Source organism: Delphinapterus leucas, chromosome 8, assembly GCF_059928025.1.
Source record: "Delphinapterus leucas isolate spDelLeu-1000000601 "Yukka" chromosome 8, BTC_Dleu_Yukka2, whole genome shotgun sequence".
Taxonomy (NCBI): domain Eukaryota; kingdom Metazoa; phylum Chordata; class Mammalia; order Artiodactyla; family Monodontidae; genus Delphinapterus; species Delphinapterus leucas.
In genome coordinates this window covers 18584110-18599184 of record NC_143136.1, presented here as the reverse complement: position 1 = coordinate 18599184, position 15075 = coordinate 18584110, and the positions used below count along the sequence as shown (strand labels likewise).

Below are 15075 nucleotides of genomic sequence, written 5' to 3'. Positions count from 1 at the left end.
GGCATTCTCAGGCTAAATAAGGAGCCTGTCTGGGTCAGGGGGCGGGGGCTGGGGTCCCCAGGGGCTTGGGGCAACCACGCCAAACAAGGCAAGGAGAGGAGAGATGTATAAAACCTGGGCCTGGGGCTGAGCACCTGCCTGCGCCCTTGCTGTGCCATCTGGAAGGGCTCCGAGCCTCCTGCTACACAGCCAGTGGACCCGAGTCCCGAAGTCAACCCCTCACGGTGAGTTCAGATCCTCAGGTCGGCCCTAGACACTCCCACGTCGGGAGATGTTCTGAATCTGCAGGGAAAGGGCTGAAGTTTGGAGTCTCTGTGTCAGCCTAGATCCCTTTGTTTTCTGTTCTCCAGATGTCCAAAGCAGCTCCTGCCAAAAAACCAGTGGCTGCAGCCCCGCCTCCAGGATGTACCCTGGATATCAAGGACCCCCAGGTCCAGAGGGCAGCCATTCGCATCCAGGCCTCTTACCGGGGCCACAGGTGAGGGGGAGCCTTGGAGAGCCTCTGGAGGAAGGGAGCTGGAGCTGCAGAACGCTCATGACTGCATTTGGGGGATGGATGCGGGCTGAGCACAATGTCATGGACCACTAGGGTCACTGGACTTAGGGGAGAGCAGTTACTGAGGTGTGGAAGGGTGGCTGACACAGAGTAGACAATTTTATTAGGGTAACAATTCAGTAGCCATCACCTTCCCTACCCACCCCCATGTTTAAGGGTCTACTGGGCTGAGGGGGTGGGCAGGGGACGGTGTACGGATGGACAGGGCTGCAGGCCGGCCGGGGCCGTGTCATGGGAGCTCTGGGCCCTGACCTGGGCTGCGGGTAGGTCCCGGAAGGAGCTGCGCGAGAAGGGGCCGCCGCGAGTGCTGGAGCCGCTGAAGGATGTGGTGCTGATTGAGGGCAGCGCGGCTAAGCTGACTTGCCGCATTTCGGCTTTCCCGGACCCATTCATCCGCTGGAGCAAGGACGGCAAGGAGCTGCGCGACGGGCCCAAGTATCGCTACGTCTTCGAGGACCCTGACGTAGTCGCACTGGTGGTGCGCGACGGCGACCTGGCAGATCTGGGCCAGTACAGCATCAACGTAACCAACCCCTTCGGCCAGTGCTCCGACTCGGCACGCATCCTCGTGGAAGGTACGCGCGCCCTGGGTGCAGGGCCACCGTGCAGAGCAGCACCACACAGCGGGCGGCCGCAGCCGGCTCCAGCCGCGTTTACCTCTGAGCCTTGCCGAGTCCGGATGCGGATGTGACCCAGCCCCGGCACAGCCTAAGTCACGGAACAGGGCGCAGCGCCGGCCGCGCGTAGTCCTTTCCTACCCCAGAATTGTGTCCCATACAGCCTAAGAAGTCCGCTATGGGCTTCAGTCACTCGATTCCAGAGCCTCAAGGTCACAGCGAGCCAGAAGCAGAGCCAGGGTTAGAGCCCTGGTCTTCTGGCTCTCAGCCCAGGGCAATTTCCAAGGCGCCGGGAGATGTGTGAACATTCCCGGACTTTCACCCCTAGAATCTCTTTTGATCCTCCCTTCACCTCTGCGAAGGGCAGGGTTAGTCCCGTTTGACAGTTGACGAGATGATGCCCCAGAGAGGCTAAAGACTTGCTCAACGTCACACAGCAAGCTTAAATCCATCTCCTATTTAGAGCCGGGTATTAGCTGGGGAGGTGATGCCCCTGCCCGCCTCACCTCTAGGTTCCTCACTGGGTGGCCCTTTCCCTTCTTCTAGTACCGGCGAAGATTCAGAAGGGACCGGGTAACACTAAGGTGCGCAAAGGCACCACGGTAACGCTGACTGCCGAGATCATGGGCGAGCCTGCGCCCGACGTGGGCTGGACCAAGGACGGGGAAGACATCGATGAGGACGACAGGTGTGGGGAGGGCGGGGCTTGTAGCAAGGACAGCGCCTGGAGCAGGAGCTTGGGCGGGCGGGGTCCAGAAACTGGAGGGAGTGGGATGGGGGCGGGGAATTTGGGAGGCGAAGAACAGAGGGGGATAGTTAGCCCGACCCGACCAGGGCGCGCGTAAACTGACCGCAGGCCCTGTCCTCCCCTTCTTCCCACCTAGAGTGTTCTTCGAGATCGGCAGTACCACCACGACGCTGACTATCCGGCGGGCCACGCCTGAGGACAGCGGCAAGTACGAGGTGTACGTGGAGAACAGCCTGGGCATGGACCAGAGCTTCGCTCGCGTGGACGTGGCCTGAAAGGGACCCTCAGACACTTCACCCTGGCTGGAGCCCCGGGGGCGTGGGACAGACAACCCTCCTTCATCTTGCTTAATAAAGCTGCTCTCGCTGACCCTCTGCGTCTATTCGGTTCTTTTGAGACGCCATTTCCCCTGCATTTGCACCCACGCTTTATTCCCAGACCTACACCCCAAGGTCACAGAATGTTGAGGTCATAATGTTTGGGGAGTGCCTAGTCCAGTGCTTCATTCTGCAGACGGTAAATCTGAGATAGAACTTCTCTCACGGTCAGAAGTTCCTTCACTTCCCAGACAGACTGGCAGAGGAGTCTACGACTCCGCCTTCTCTTCTTTTGTATGCCTCAAGCCCCACCCTCTCCTGGGGGTTTGCACTCTGGGCCCTCCCATTTCAAGGCTGGCCACACACCCCTCAGGACTCTAGCCTCGCTCTTCCCTGTGACCCGGCTCTAGGCTTTGGCTGGTACCCCTGGGCCCTTTCCTAGACAATTTAGGTCCTAATCTTAAATTCCAACCTCTGCTTCTCAGGCGCCATCCCTCTTATTTATAGCCGCCCCTAGATTCCTTGGCCACGCCCCCGTACTTTCCCATAAATCCCACCTCCTCCCTCGGTTAGAAAGCAAGGAGATAGTAAGAACTACAATTCCCGGCAGACTCCGCGAAGGAGTTCTCGCGACTTGCGAGAAGACACGTGCGCGGAAGGAGCAAGCAGTAGTGGGCGACAGACCTGGCAAAAGGGAACTAATGGTGAAGGGAGCCAGTGGTAAAGGGACCAGGTGGAGGGGCGGCGAAAGGGGTAGAGGGCAGAGGACGGACGGTAGACCGAGAGAGGCTCGGAGGCCTTGGCTGGCTCTCCGCACTTCCGCTCTTGTGTTGGTTCCACAACCCCTGGCTACGTGAGGCGTAGTAGTTGTGGGGTTCAGAGGGTCAGCAATCAGTTCTCCGAATCCAGAGATTCAGTACTTGTCGTCAGTATCGGTACTCAGGGCTTGGTAGGTTCGGTGTTTGGGATGCTAAAGGAATCTGTCTTTTGGGTCAGGGTCCATCACCTGGAGATTGGTTTTAGGATTCAGGTTCAGCCTATGTAGGTTTTTTTTGCTAGGATTTGGGATGCATCAGATGCGGATCAGTATTAGTTCAGTACTTGGGATTCATTCTTAGGATTGTAGTTAAATATTTGGGGCTCACTCAGGGTCTGGGGTTCAGTATTCAGGCTTCACTATTGGGGTTCAGGGCTTAACATCTAGAGTGAGGATGCAACAATTGGGAATCGGTGGGTTTGGGGTTTCGGTTTTTTGAGATTTGGGGTCTGAGAAGGGCTTCTCTTGCTGAGTTTCTGAGTTTGCTGAATTTGTGGCCAGAGGGAGGTCTGTTAGGGGTCAAATTGTGGGGTGTGAATTTCAGAATTTGGGTGAAATCCCTGTGGGATTTGAAGGCTGCCTGGAGGCTGGGCTAGGATTTGAGTTGTGTGGGATTTGTGAGGTGTTGTGTCCGGGGCAGGTCTATATTGAACTTCGGATTTACATCCTCCGAGGGGACTAAGTGTTGCTATTTGGGTTTTGGGGGCTTGGCTGGGGTATGAGTCAGGTTCCTGGGTTGGGGTGTGAGATCTAAGCCTGACTTCTCTGTTGGGATTTGAGGTTTAGGTAGCAGTCGCCATCATGCTCAAAGCTGTGATCCTGATTGGAGGCCCTCAAAAGGGTGAGGAGCCAGGGGAATTGGGGGAGGAGGTTGGGCTGGAGTGGTCGGTGGGGTGGGGACAGAGGGAGGCAGGAAGCTGAAATGTGCTTCTTTCTCCTCTCCCAGGGACTCGCTTCAGGCCTTTGTCATTTGAGGTGCCCAAACCACTCTTTCCTGTGGCGGGGGTCCCTATGATCCAGCACCACATTGAGGCTTGTGCCCAGGTAACCCCATAGGCTCCCCTCTCCCACCTCACTTCCTGCTCATCTCCTTCTTGCTGTATTTCCCCCTTTTCCAACCATGACCTTCCCACAGGGACCACCATTTACAAGTGAAAATGTGAATGTCGCCCCCTGGAGTTGTGCAGTACAGCTGCTCTGCTGTCTTCCTCTAACCTAGTGTCTCCTCTGGCCTCCTGCTCAGATTGCACTCCTATTTATTTTTAAAGCATGGAATGTGAGATCAGGCAAGACTCTTAGAGACAATTTAACACTGCAGCAGGGGGATCCTTAATGATAGCAAAGCACAGAACTCATACCGTTGCTCATTGTGGAGCTAATTTCTTTATTGCTTTTGGTATTGAGGCAGGCATGGTTTTATTTGAATCCAGTCTCTGCCTCCTGTAAGGACTTGAGCAAATTTCCCATCCTTTCTGAGCCTTAGTTTCCTTATTTGTAAAATGGAGGTGATTAGACCTGCTTTGCGGGGTGGCAAAGCTTGCAATGATGTTTGTAAAGTGCCTTGTCCAGTGTAGGCACCTGATAAATGATATCCTCATCTCAAGCTCAGATTGACACATAATAAATATGGGGGAAAATTATGGGTTATTCTTTAACGCAGCTTGGTAGGCAAAATCTTCCCTAGGGTGAGCCCCAATTCAGATGTGAGGGTGCAGGGGATAATAGAATAATAAAAGGTTAAAAGGTCAGGGACTGAGACTGCCTCCAACTTCCTCACTGTCCAGAGGAGAAAACGGGCCAGAGTGGGAAAGTGCGTGCCCAGGGGCCCCATAGCTGAGAATGAAACTGGTCTCTCCAGACTTATGGGCCAGTCCCAGGGATTTCTCCCTCCTATCAGATATTTTTTTCTTCCAACCTCTTCCCTTGTCCCCAGGTCGCTGGGATGCAGGAGATTCTGCTCATTGGCTTCTACCAACCTGATGAGCCCCTTACCCGGTTCCTAGAAGCTGCCCAGCAGGAGTTTAATCTTCCGATCAGGTGTCTGTGCACACGTGCTGTATGGGGCTGGGGGGTCAGTGCCTTAAGCCTCTGGTTCTCGGGAGTGGGGTGAGTCAGCATTCGCCAGACTTCACCCTCACACGCTAGGAGGGTTCCTATTTGGGCATCTTTGAATCCCTGAGTATATTGCCTTCTCTGTGGGCCTCGGGCAGGTATAAGCCTGGGAACAAGAGGAGTCAGGTGCCCAGGATCCTGGTATCTGTCTCCTCTGATCTCACTGAGCTGGCCCTGGGGTCCCTGGGGACAGGTACCTGCAAGAATTTGCCCCCCTGGGCACAGGGGGTGGTCTCTACCATTTCCGGGACCAAATTCTGGCTGGAGGCCCCGAAGCCTTCTTCGTGCTCAACGCTGACGTCTGCTCCGACTTCCCCTTGAGCGCTATGTTGGAGGTCCACAGATACCAACCTCACCCTTTCTTGCTCCTTGGCACCACGGTGAGGGGGCCAGGGGGGCTGGAGGGTGCAGAGGGGGTGATCCAGAAAGGTTTCTGGAATGCAGGATGTCAGGGAGGCAGGGGCAGCCCAGGTGGTGGGATCAGGCATCAGATGTGCCTGATACCCCAGCAGCGGTGGAGGTGGTGGCGGAGACCCCAAGCCCTTTGGCTGCTCAGCAGTAGGGAGCAGGCGAGGAGTGGCGGCAGCTGTCAGTTCTCACCCTTGCTGAAGCACTGTCCACAGCAGCAGGGATGCGTGCCAGGTGTTATGGGAGAGGGAAAGAAAGAAAGAGAAAACAGACCTTGCTGCCGTGGAGCTGGCAGGTCACTGTCTCGGTGTGTCTGTCTTTCAGGCTAACAGGACACAATCCCTCAACTATGGCTGCATCGTGGAGAATCCACAGACGCATGAGGTGAGAGCAGAGAGGGGGCTGGCTGGGCGCTTGCTCTGTGTATCATCATTCCCACTCCGCCTCTAGAGAATGCTGGAATGCTTTGGGATGGGCCCCAGTCTTCTCAGGCAGGTGGGGCATACCCTCAGTTCATCCTATATCCCTTCTAGAGAGATCGTTGAGAGTGAAGGGGTAACAGTGGATGAATGATCAGGGTGCTATGAGAGCACAAAAGGAGGCCCAACCCAGCCTTGTCTGGGTGGGGGAGGGGAGGGCTCCCTGGAGAAGGCAAGGTCTGAGCTGAGTTTTAGATTTGTTTAGATGACGGAGACAGGAAGGCATTGCAGGTAGAGGGACCAGCATGTGCAAAGGCCAGGAGGCAGGAAACAGCAGGCCTCCAGAATTATGGAGGGAGGCACATAATCAGCAAGGCAGAGCGTCTCTGTCCTTGTTTGTGAAGCTCCCTGTCCCTGAGTCTGACTGACTTTCATGCACCCCTTTTATTTGTTCAAGCTTTAGTATTAAAAATACATATAAACACACACACACACACACACACGCATTTTTTTTTTTTTTAAGTTTTGTGCTAGGCACTAGCTAGGTGTGAGGGAAACACAGCCGAACGACAATCCCTGCTTCTCAGGAACCCTTGGACTAGTGGGAGAGACAGTCAAAAACCAACCATCGTAAATGATACAAGTGCTACTGGTGAGGTGTGGCCAGAGGCCAGGGGTGCCCGGACCTGAGAAGCCAACTCTGGGGCAGAGTGGACTCATAGAGGAAGTGACAATGCCAGCTGGGTTTTGAAAGCCGAGTTTTCCAGATGAAGAGATGGGAAGGGACATTTCCGGCGCAGGCGTGCAATGGCATGGAGCCGTGTTCTGGAAGCTCTGGGAGGTGGGGAGGAGAAAGGCCTGTAGTTCAGATTTATCTTGAAGGTGAAGGCCAGCCGCAAGATGCGATGCAGTCTGCGTTTTAGGAAGACCACTCCGGCAGCAGGGAGGACCTGGAAGTCAGAGGGTCTTAGGGGGTGATGGCAGTGGCCTCTCCTCCACTGATCCCAGCCCACTGTGTCCTCAGGTCCTGCACTATGTGGAGAAACCCAGCACTTTTGTCAGTGACATCATCAACTGTGGCATCTACCTCTTTTCCCCGGAAGCCCTGAAGCCCCTTCGGGATGTCTTCCAGCGTAATCAGCAGGATGGGCAACTGTGAGGCAGGCCCCGTGGCCCTGAGACCCCAAGTGCCCCCGGTCGCAGACCGCCCCCCCAGCCTCTGCAGGCTCATCTCCTGAGCCCCCGCTCACCTTCCTTCCCCTTCTCATCTCTGTTTGTCCTCTCCAGCTGAGCCTCCAAGTCCCTCCCTTCCTAACCTCATTCTGTCCCTCTTCTTATCCATCCCAGTTCCTCTTCTGTCACCGCCTGCCCACTCCCCTTCTGGTCCATTTCTCTCAAGCCCTGAGTGTCCCAGAGATGCCTTTTAGAACAGACGGCAACACACACAGTTGGGTGCACACAGGCTTGAGTGAGAGACACACACACACACAGACAGACACACACACACACACCCTCTCTCTCTCTCTCTCTCTCTCTCCCTCCCTCCCTCCCTCCCTCTCAGGCTGAGTGCCCCAGAGCCCTGCTCGCCACAAGCCAAAGTCCAGGGTCATCCTCCTAGGCCTGCAACCTGTTCCTTTCTGTGGATCCCTGCCTTTGCTCCCTCCTCCCCCACCCGTCTCCCCATCTCAAGCCTCATTCACTCATCACCATCTTCTCACTCCCACCCATCTCTCTGCTTCTCTCTCCATCTCTCCCGGCCTCTCTGTCTGTTTCTGCTGAGCTGGCATCTCCACCATCTCTCTCTCTCTCTCTTCTCTCTCTTTCTGTGACTGTCTCTGCCCCCACCAGCTGCCTTCCTCTGGGGTGAGTCTGTCTGTGTTTCATTCCATCCAGTGAGTGAGAGGGAGGGTGACCAGAGGCGGGGTTCAGAGGAGTGGATGGGGTGGGGGAGAATGGGAAAAGGGGGAGAAGCCAGGTCTGGTCGAACTCCATCTGGATGTGGGGCAGGATGAGCAGCAGGTCTGTGCCTGGGGACACAGACAGCTCAGGGAGGAGAGGAGGTGATGTGTATGAGGGTGATGGGAGGGCTTCCTGGGATGTGAGCATCCTTTTGGAACAGATCTGAGCAGACCTGGAGAGGTGGTGGGATTCACTCTCATTCCTATCCCCAGGAGACTGTTGGCCCCTGGTTGGGCTCAGCTGGGGAACTGATGTCAGCATCCCTTCCTCTGTGCCAGGGAGGACTCGTCAGGCTTGTGGCCTGGGGCAGGTACCATCCGCCTGGAGCAGGATGTGTTCTCCGCCCTGGCCGGGCAGGGCCAGATCTATGTGCACCTCACTGACGGCATCTGGAGTCAGATCAAGTCTGCAGGGTATGGGAGGGGCCTCTGATGGGGTGGTTGGGTCACCTGGGGGTTGAGACTTTGGGGTGGTGGGCACAGGCCCTGCTGGCCCCTGAGCCCCTGCACCACTTTCTGGCCCCCAGCTCAGCCCTCTATGCCTCCCGCCTCTATCTGAGCCAGTACCAGCTCACTCACCCAGAACGCCTGGCCAAGCACACCCCAGGGGGTCCACGGATTCGAGGTACCCATCCGGCCCCAATTCCTAACCTTTGCCCCCCAGCCCAGCCCCCTCTCCCCGCTGAGCTGTGACTCCTGACCTTAGACCCAGAGGTGAAGTCTCAGTCCCTGCCCTCCCTGAACCAGATGTGGTTTGGGGTATTTGCCCCCAGGTCCTCTCTTCTGCTTCTAGGAAACGTTTACATCCACCCAACAGCTAAGGTGGCCCCGTCTGCTGTGGTAAGTGGTGGCCCAGCCCAGGGGAAGCATGGGTGGGGCAGTGCTCGGAGTAGCGGTCTCTCCACTTTGTCACAGCCTGTCCTATGGCCTCAAGCCTTATCTGTTTTATGAGGGGATTGGATTGGGGGCCCTCCAAGGCTATGGGTGTGCTCTTCTCCACAGCTGGGCCCCAACGTCTCCATCGGGGAGGGGGTGACCATGGGCGAGGGTGTGCGGCTCCGAGAGAGCATTGTCCTCCATGGAGCCACACTGCAGGTAGGCACCCGGGCAAACACAGCAGCCGTGGCACCCCGAGAGGCCGAGGGGAGGGGTGAGCCCCTTCTCACCCCCTCACCTCACATCGTCCTGTTTGGCAGGAGCACACGTGTGTTCTGCACAGCATCGTGGGCTGGGGGAGCACCGTAGGGCGCTGGGCCCGCGTGGAGGGTACCCCCAATGACCCCAATCCCAACGACCCCCGAGCCCACATGGACAGTGAGAGCCTATTCAAGGATGGGAAGCTGCTCCCTGCCATTACCATCCTAGGTATGCTTCCCAGGGCCCTAGGCTGTGAGAAACCTCCACAGGTGATGGCCATGCCCTGTGGGAGCATGAGGCCAGGGCACAGATGGGCAGGGAGGGATCCCTCCCGGATGGCGGTGGCCCCCAGCTCTTTGCCCCTCGCCCCCCCTCCCCTCCCCACGGCCTCCCCCTGGTGCCCTTGTCCACACTGCAGGCTGCCGCGTCCGGATCCCTGCCGAGGTGCTCATACTGAACTCGATTGTTCTGCCACACAAGGAGCTGAGCCGCAGCTTCACCAACCAGATCATCCTCTGAGGGGGGCTGCCTGAAGTTCCCCCCAGCTCTGATCCGCTCCCTTTGAGGCTCCTGCCTGCATGGCCAGCCTCTGTCCAGGAGGGACCGGAGGAAGCCAGCCAGGCTCTTCCTGTGCACGCGCACGTGGGGAGCAACGTGGGTGGCTGGGGGACTGGTGGCCTCCCTCTCCACTCCCTAATAAACCTGGGTGAACCTTGGAGCCGGTAAGCACTCCGCTTGTGCCTGGGCTGGGGGGTGAGAGTGGAAGGGGGCAGCTGACTCAGTCCCCCCCCCCACATTAGCATTTAAATTGGAGTCGTTGCTTCAGGTTCATGAATAATGAATCTGGAGCCCTGGTAAATCTCCCCCTCCCACTGCCTCAGCCTCTCGCGCTGCTCTGGAGGAAGGCCCTCAAGGCTCCCAGCCGGCTGGCCCCCGCCTTCACCCCTACCCCGACGCCGCCTTCCTGTTCCTCTTCGCTGGGCCTGGCTCAGGCTCAGAGTGGAAGGATTCCGAAGGGAAGCGGGGAGGATTTCGCTTGGGCAGTGGGGTGCGGGCTGGGAGCACTGGGCCCGAGGTTGGATCCCCCGGAGCCGCCCTCGGGTGCTGCCGAGCCCCGGCCCGGCCTGCTTTCTGCTCTGCCAGCTCCATCTGCTCCCAGCCTGGCTTTTGGCGGGGTCGGGGGTTTCTCTCCCGCCCGAGGCCCGGTATCTGCCTCCTAGTCCCTGGCAGGCAGGGTGGGCCTGAGCTGGTGCCTTTCTCTCCAGAAGCACAGTGGGAGCTACTCCGTTCTGGGAGGGGAGGGGCCCTGGCCACCTCCCACCACCCTGGCTCTGCTCTTTGGGGGGGTCTCAGTCTTCCTTTCATATTCCTGAAGCCCCAGAGATACCCAGCCATCTCTAGTGTTTGCCCACGACCCCCGTGTGCCCCTCCCGGTGCCCCCCTTTCCCCAGCTGTGGGTGCGGAGCTTAGTTGCCAGATGAGCGGGTAATGATGGTAATCTGCTAATTGAGAGGAATCTAATTACCCGAAGAGAATGGGGGGGGGCAGGGCATGGGTGGGAGGCAGGAGGGGGTCCTGGCAGCAGGCAGGGGTGGCAGGCAGCAGGGTGCTGGGGCCTGGTTATCAGCACCAGGGTCTGGGACAGAGCCCAGGATTTCAGAGCTTCAGGGCTGGGCTTTTAGGAAGATGCACTTTCTCAGGAGCTGGGCTGACGGTGGCCTGGGGATTGGGCTAGGTGTGACCACCCAGCCCCTGGAGGCTCTGCAGGCTGTGTCAGAGCGCGTGTGCATGTGAAACAACCGGGGGTTTTAGCGGTCCTGACCTACAACCTGCCTGGACGCAGCCCTTCTGGTTCCCGTTCCTGGTCCCTCCAGTCTCTGCCTCCAGCCCACACCTTCCATCACCTCTGTATGGGGTCCGGAGGGGTCTGCAGATGCCTCCTCTGGGCTGGGGTCAACCCCCTGAGGGCAGGGCTGGGAGAGGGGTGGGCCGCAGGGCCAGGGGCTGGGTCCCTTCCTCTCCTCTCCCCAGTCCTGACCCTTCTGTTCCAAGTGGTTGGCAGAAGCCATGGCAGCTTCATCATAAATATGATAATTTAATTATTTTCTCAGCAAAACACCGTGAAATCCAATAAGTCTGTGTCAGGCCCTGGCCCCCGGGACCCCCCTCCTGGGCCCAGTGGGGGTGGGGACAGGCACTGGACAGGGACAGGGTCAGTGTTTAAAGTGAAGGGGGGCTGGTGAAGCTGAGGTCTCTGTGGAGCCCCCCACCCACCCCACCCCACCCCCGCCACGCGGAGGGCGTTACTGATGTACGCGTGCTCAGGTGGAGCAGGGTCTAAGGAGAGAAGTTCCGATGCCCCCCACTCCTCTCCAGCCTCGTCTGCCCTGGGAGGGCCTAGCATCCCTCCACCTCTGAGGCCACAGCCCAGAGCCCAGGATGCGGGAGTACCCTGTCTCCGGAGGGGAGAGGGCAGGGAGCCCCCTTCACCACCTCTGGGACCTCACTGGCCCTGTAAGGGTAGGAGGGTGCTGGCCCTTCGAGAACAGAGGGAACTGGGGTGGGAAGTAGGGGATGAGGGGGGAGGGATGCGGGGGAGGGGTGCGCTCCTGCCATTAGTGCTTTTTTCGGTTTCCATAAAAAGATTATTCTGTAAAATCATCGAGGGGGAGCGAGCTGGGGGCCGGGGAGTGGGGGCGGGTCCCTGGCACTGAGCTGGATGGGGTGACAGAGGAGGAGAGCTGGGGACCGACCGGGACTGAGCGTGGAGAGAAATTTGGATGGGCTTCGGGAGCCAGCTAGGGGGAAGAGGCCGAGCCAAGAACGCAGACTGGGGGCAGGCTGGCCAGGATGGGGCGGGGGGAGTGCCAGGGCCCTCATCTCCCTCCTGCCTGGGCCTCCTTCCCACCCCCACCCCCATCCCCTCCCCCTGGCACTTAGCAGCCATCATAGGGGAGCAGATTGCAGCCCCTTCCCCCTCTCCGGGAAGCAGGCACAGCTGGGGCCCTGCCACATCTGCCACATCAGCACGGAGCACAGCTGGGTGTGCCCAGAGCCGCGCTCCCCAAAACACAAAGTTGGGGTGGGGGCCAAGGAGAGCCCAGACCCCTGAGACAGACGCACTGACACTTCTGCCAACAGACACAGACTCCTTGAGGCGAAGCCACACTCACCACCACACACGCTCCCTCGTGTGCAGAGACAGGAGAACTGACAAACATGCAATTACTCTGCCCCGCCTGCCGCCCCCACCCCTTCCTCCTCCTTCCCTTCCTTCCCTCCAGGCGCCCCTCCACCGCCTTGGCCACCTCTGAACCGCTCTCGCCCTCGTCTGGAGGGAGCATGGGCTTCACCCTCCCTAGGCACACGCTTCTGGGAGGCTTGGAGAACAGGAGAGCAGCGGGTGGTAAGGGGCATCTGAGTCCGAAGCTTGAGCCTGGGGAAGCCAGTCCCCCGCTCCATGCCCATGCCTCTTCCCACAAAGAAACCCCTCTGAAGCACTGGTCCTTGCCACCCTGGACGTGATGGGGTCTCCATCCCAGGGCGGACTGGCTGGGCACCCTGGAGTGTGGTCAAGGTCCCCGTGACACTCTGTGTTCCACTGGCCGCCTCAAGGAGGTGCTGTATGTCCTGCACGTCCAAGTTCTAGCCAGAGCTCGGCTCTCAGGGCCGGGCCCTGGCACTCCCGTCCCCAGCAACCTGCAGTACCGTCCACTCAGCAACGCACCCCTCTGCTTAGCTTTGCTACCCCAAAAGGCGCAGGGTATGGGGCCTCCATCGGTGGCGGAAAAGTCCCCCCTCCTCGGCAGGGGTGATCAGGAGTCCCTTCTCCCCACCTCCACCATCCCGCTTCCCAGGCGATGACCACCTCTGGCCTCTGATTAAATCCTGCCCCTTGGCAGCCCTCGTTTCTCGCGCTCATCTCCTTGGCCCCGGTGTCTTGCCCTCAACCCTCTCCTCCCTGCCTGCCCCCACCCCCGTGTCCCACGCCTCGTCCCCGCCCCTGCCCCTCAGAGCTTTAATCCCTGCTGTTGCCGTGCCGCCTTATCTGCTCCCAGCAGCTTTCCCTGCTGCAAAGCCCTCTCCCCCTCCTTCTCGGGATCTTCTTCCCCCCTCCTTCCTCGGCTCTCTCTGCTCTCTGACCAGCACCCACTGGCCTGTCTCTGCCTCTCAGGCCCCCCATGATGACTCCTGGCTGACACCAGATCTGCACCCCAGTGCCCTTTTCTCTCTCTCCAGCCTCAGTCCCGAGGTTGCAGCTGCCCACCCAGTCCCACACCGATCTCCTTCCGCCTCAACACTCGCCCACAGGCCCCACAGACTTGGTCAGTTTCTGACCAGCCAAGATTTTCCATCTTTCTTCCTTCCCTGCCCTCCATCTCCTGGCCCCCTCCCCCGGTTCTTCCAGCAGCCCCTCAATCTTGGACATGGTCCCCTTCAATCCCAGTAACCCACTGCCTCGGCTTGGGTTGTTGGTGCCTGCCACAGGAGAGGGCTCAGGGCTGGGCAGGGCTGGGCTGGTCCTTGGACAGGGCAGGGCGTGCAGAGTGCTGGTGGGCAGTGGGGGCAGGGCCTGGTGGCGGGACGCTAACCCTCTTCAGTTGCCTCAGATCACGTCCGGGCCTCCCCACCCCCTTCGCTGGAACTCTCATTAACCGCTTCTCCTGCCTCGTCCGCAGCATAAATAACCCAGATAAATCAGCCGCCGTCCGCCCCCCGCCCCTCGGCCCCCGCACAGCCCGTTTGTCACCGCTGCTTGCTCACCAGCCAGGTCTGGCCCAGTCCCAGCCTCCGCAGCCCCTATCCGTGTCCCTTCCCGCCCACGTCTGTCCCACGCTGGCTCATGCCTTGGTCCGCAGCAGAGCCAGGCCTGGGACAGGTGTCTGATCTGGGCAGGGTGGCAAGGGGTGTACTCTGCGAGCAGGGGGAGACGGGGCCCTCCCCCTAGAATGCTATCTAGGAGTTTGGGGGTCATGTCATTTAGGAGTGGGGCCACCCAGGCTGGGAGTCTAAGGCCCACAAATGGGGGAAAGGGGCAAATGCAGCTCAGCTTGCGGGTCCCTGCTGGAGAAGAGGGAACCCCAGAGCTCGGGGTGCGGGATGCGCCTTGGAGCCTCCTTGGAGCCCCGCAAGCAGGATCCTGGGAGGTCTCCAGGTCTACCTTTTGGAGCATTTTGCCCAAAGATAACCTCCGTGCCCCCTACCAGGTGCTCTGAGTCAGAACCCTCCTGCCCTCCCTACCTCTCTGCCCCCCATTCCCGTGCCCTGCCTTGTCAGGCTGTACAGATGGCACTCTAATCTCTGCCTCTCAGTCCATCCACCATTCTCTCTGTTAGGAAGCCTAGTTCAGCCCCTGGGGGGTGGGTGGAGAATTGGACTGCGAACAAATCTGGGGAATGGGGACAACTGGTGGGCAGAGGATGCCTGGCTGAGGCTTCACATCCTGACCCTGCACTCCACACTCCCCCCCCCGCCCCCCCCAACCTGCACCCACATTCCCACCCCCAGAGTCCTTGGCAGCCCCTCCCCCTTTGCTCACACCAGCTTGGGTCCTGGCTAGCCACACTTGGCCCTGATGCTCACTGCAGGGGGCAGCTGGTCCCCTGGGAGTGGGTGGGGGAAGCAGGGAAGGGATGGGGGAGCTTGGGCGCAGGGCTGGGCGTGGGGGTGGGGAAGAAACTGGGCTGGGCCCCAGGGACCAGCTGGGCAATGAGCCGGGGAAGCAGCCGGGAGGCTAAATGAGGGAGATTATCACCCAACTGCAGCCGGGCAGAGAGGGAGGCAGGCAGGGAAGGGGGGGGAGAGGGAGGGGAGAAAGGACGGGGGCCAGAGGGGAAAGGGGTGTAAGGGGACAGGGTGGGTGATAGAAGAGGCTGGAGGAGTAGGGGGAAAAGGCCAAGGGATGGGCTGAAAGGACATGGTGGGGGCTCCCACTGAGCACAACCATATTCCTGGGGCCTGGGAGACTGGAGGATGAGGGCTTGGG

At 59.3% G+C, this 15075-nt stretch overlaps 2 protein-coding genes across 3 annotated transcripts; both read left to right on the top strand.

Annotated features, from left to right (window-relative positions):
• The first annotated feature begins 350 nt into the window (after positions 1–350).
• On the top strand, positions 351–3897 carry SPEGNB (SPEG neighbor). Its single transcript, XM_089915903.1, has 5 exons — positions 351–478; positions 713–1131; positions 1720–1861; positions 2058–2958; positions 3836–3897. Exons 1-4 carry the CDS (start codon positions 351–353, stop codon positions 2194–2196), a joined length of 828 nt encoding a protein of 275 aa, XP_089772029.1. The 3' UTR covers positions 2197–2958; positions 3836–3897.
• GMPPA (GDP-mannose pyrophosphorylase A) lies at positions 2965–9815 on the top strand. Of its 2 annotated transcripts, none has more exons than XM_089916331.1 (13): positions 2965–3187; positions 3836–3896; positions 4002–4099; positions 4989–5092; positions 5361–5547; positions 5900–5959; positions 7019–7149; positions 8232–8366; positions 8480–8577; positions 8746–8792; positions 8955–9047; positions 9149–9317; positions 9570–9815. In XM_089916331.1, exons 2-13 carry the CDS (start codon positions 3857–3859, stop codon positions 9620–9622), a joined length of 1215 nt encoding a protein of 404 aa, XP_089772457.1. In that variant the 5' UTR covers positions 2965–3187; positions 3836–3856; the 3' UTR covers positions 9623–9815. The 2 variants fall into 2 exon arrangements, with proteins under 2 accessions (XP_089772457.1, XP_022423484.1); XM_022567776.3 differs by having other exon boundaries at positions 9508–9815.
• The last annotated feature ends 5260 nt before the right edge of the window (positions 9816–15075 follow it).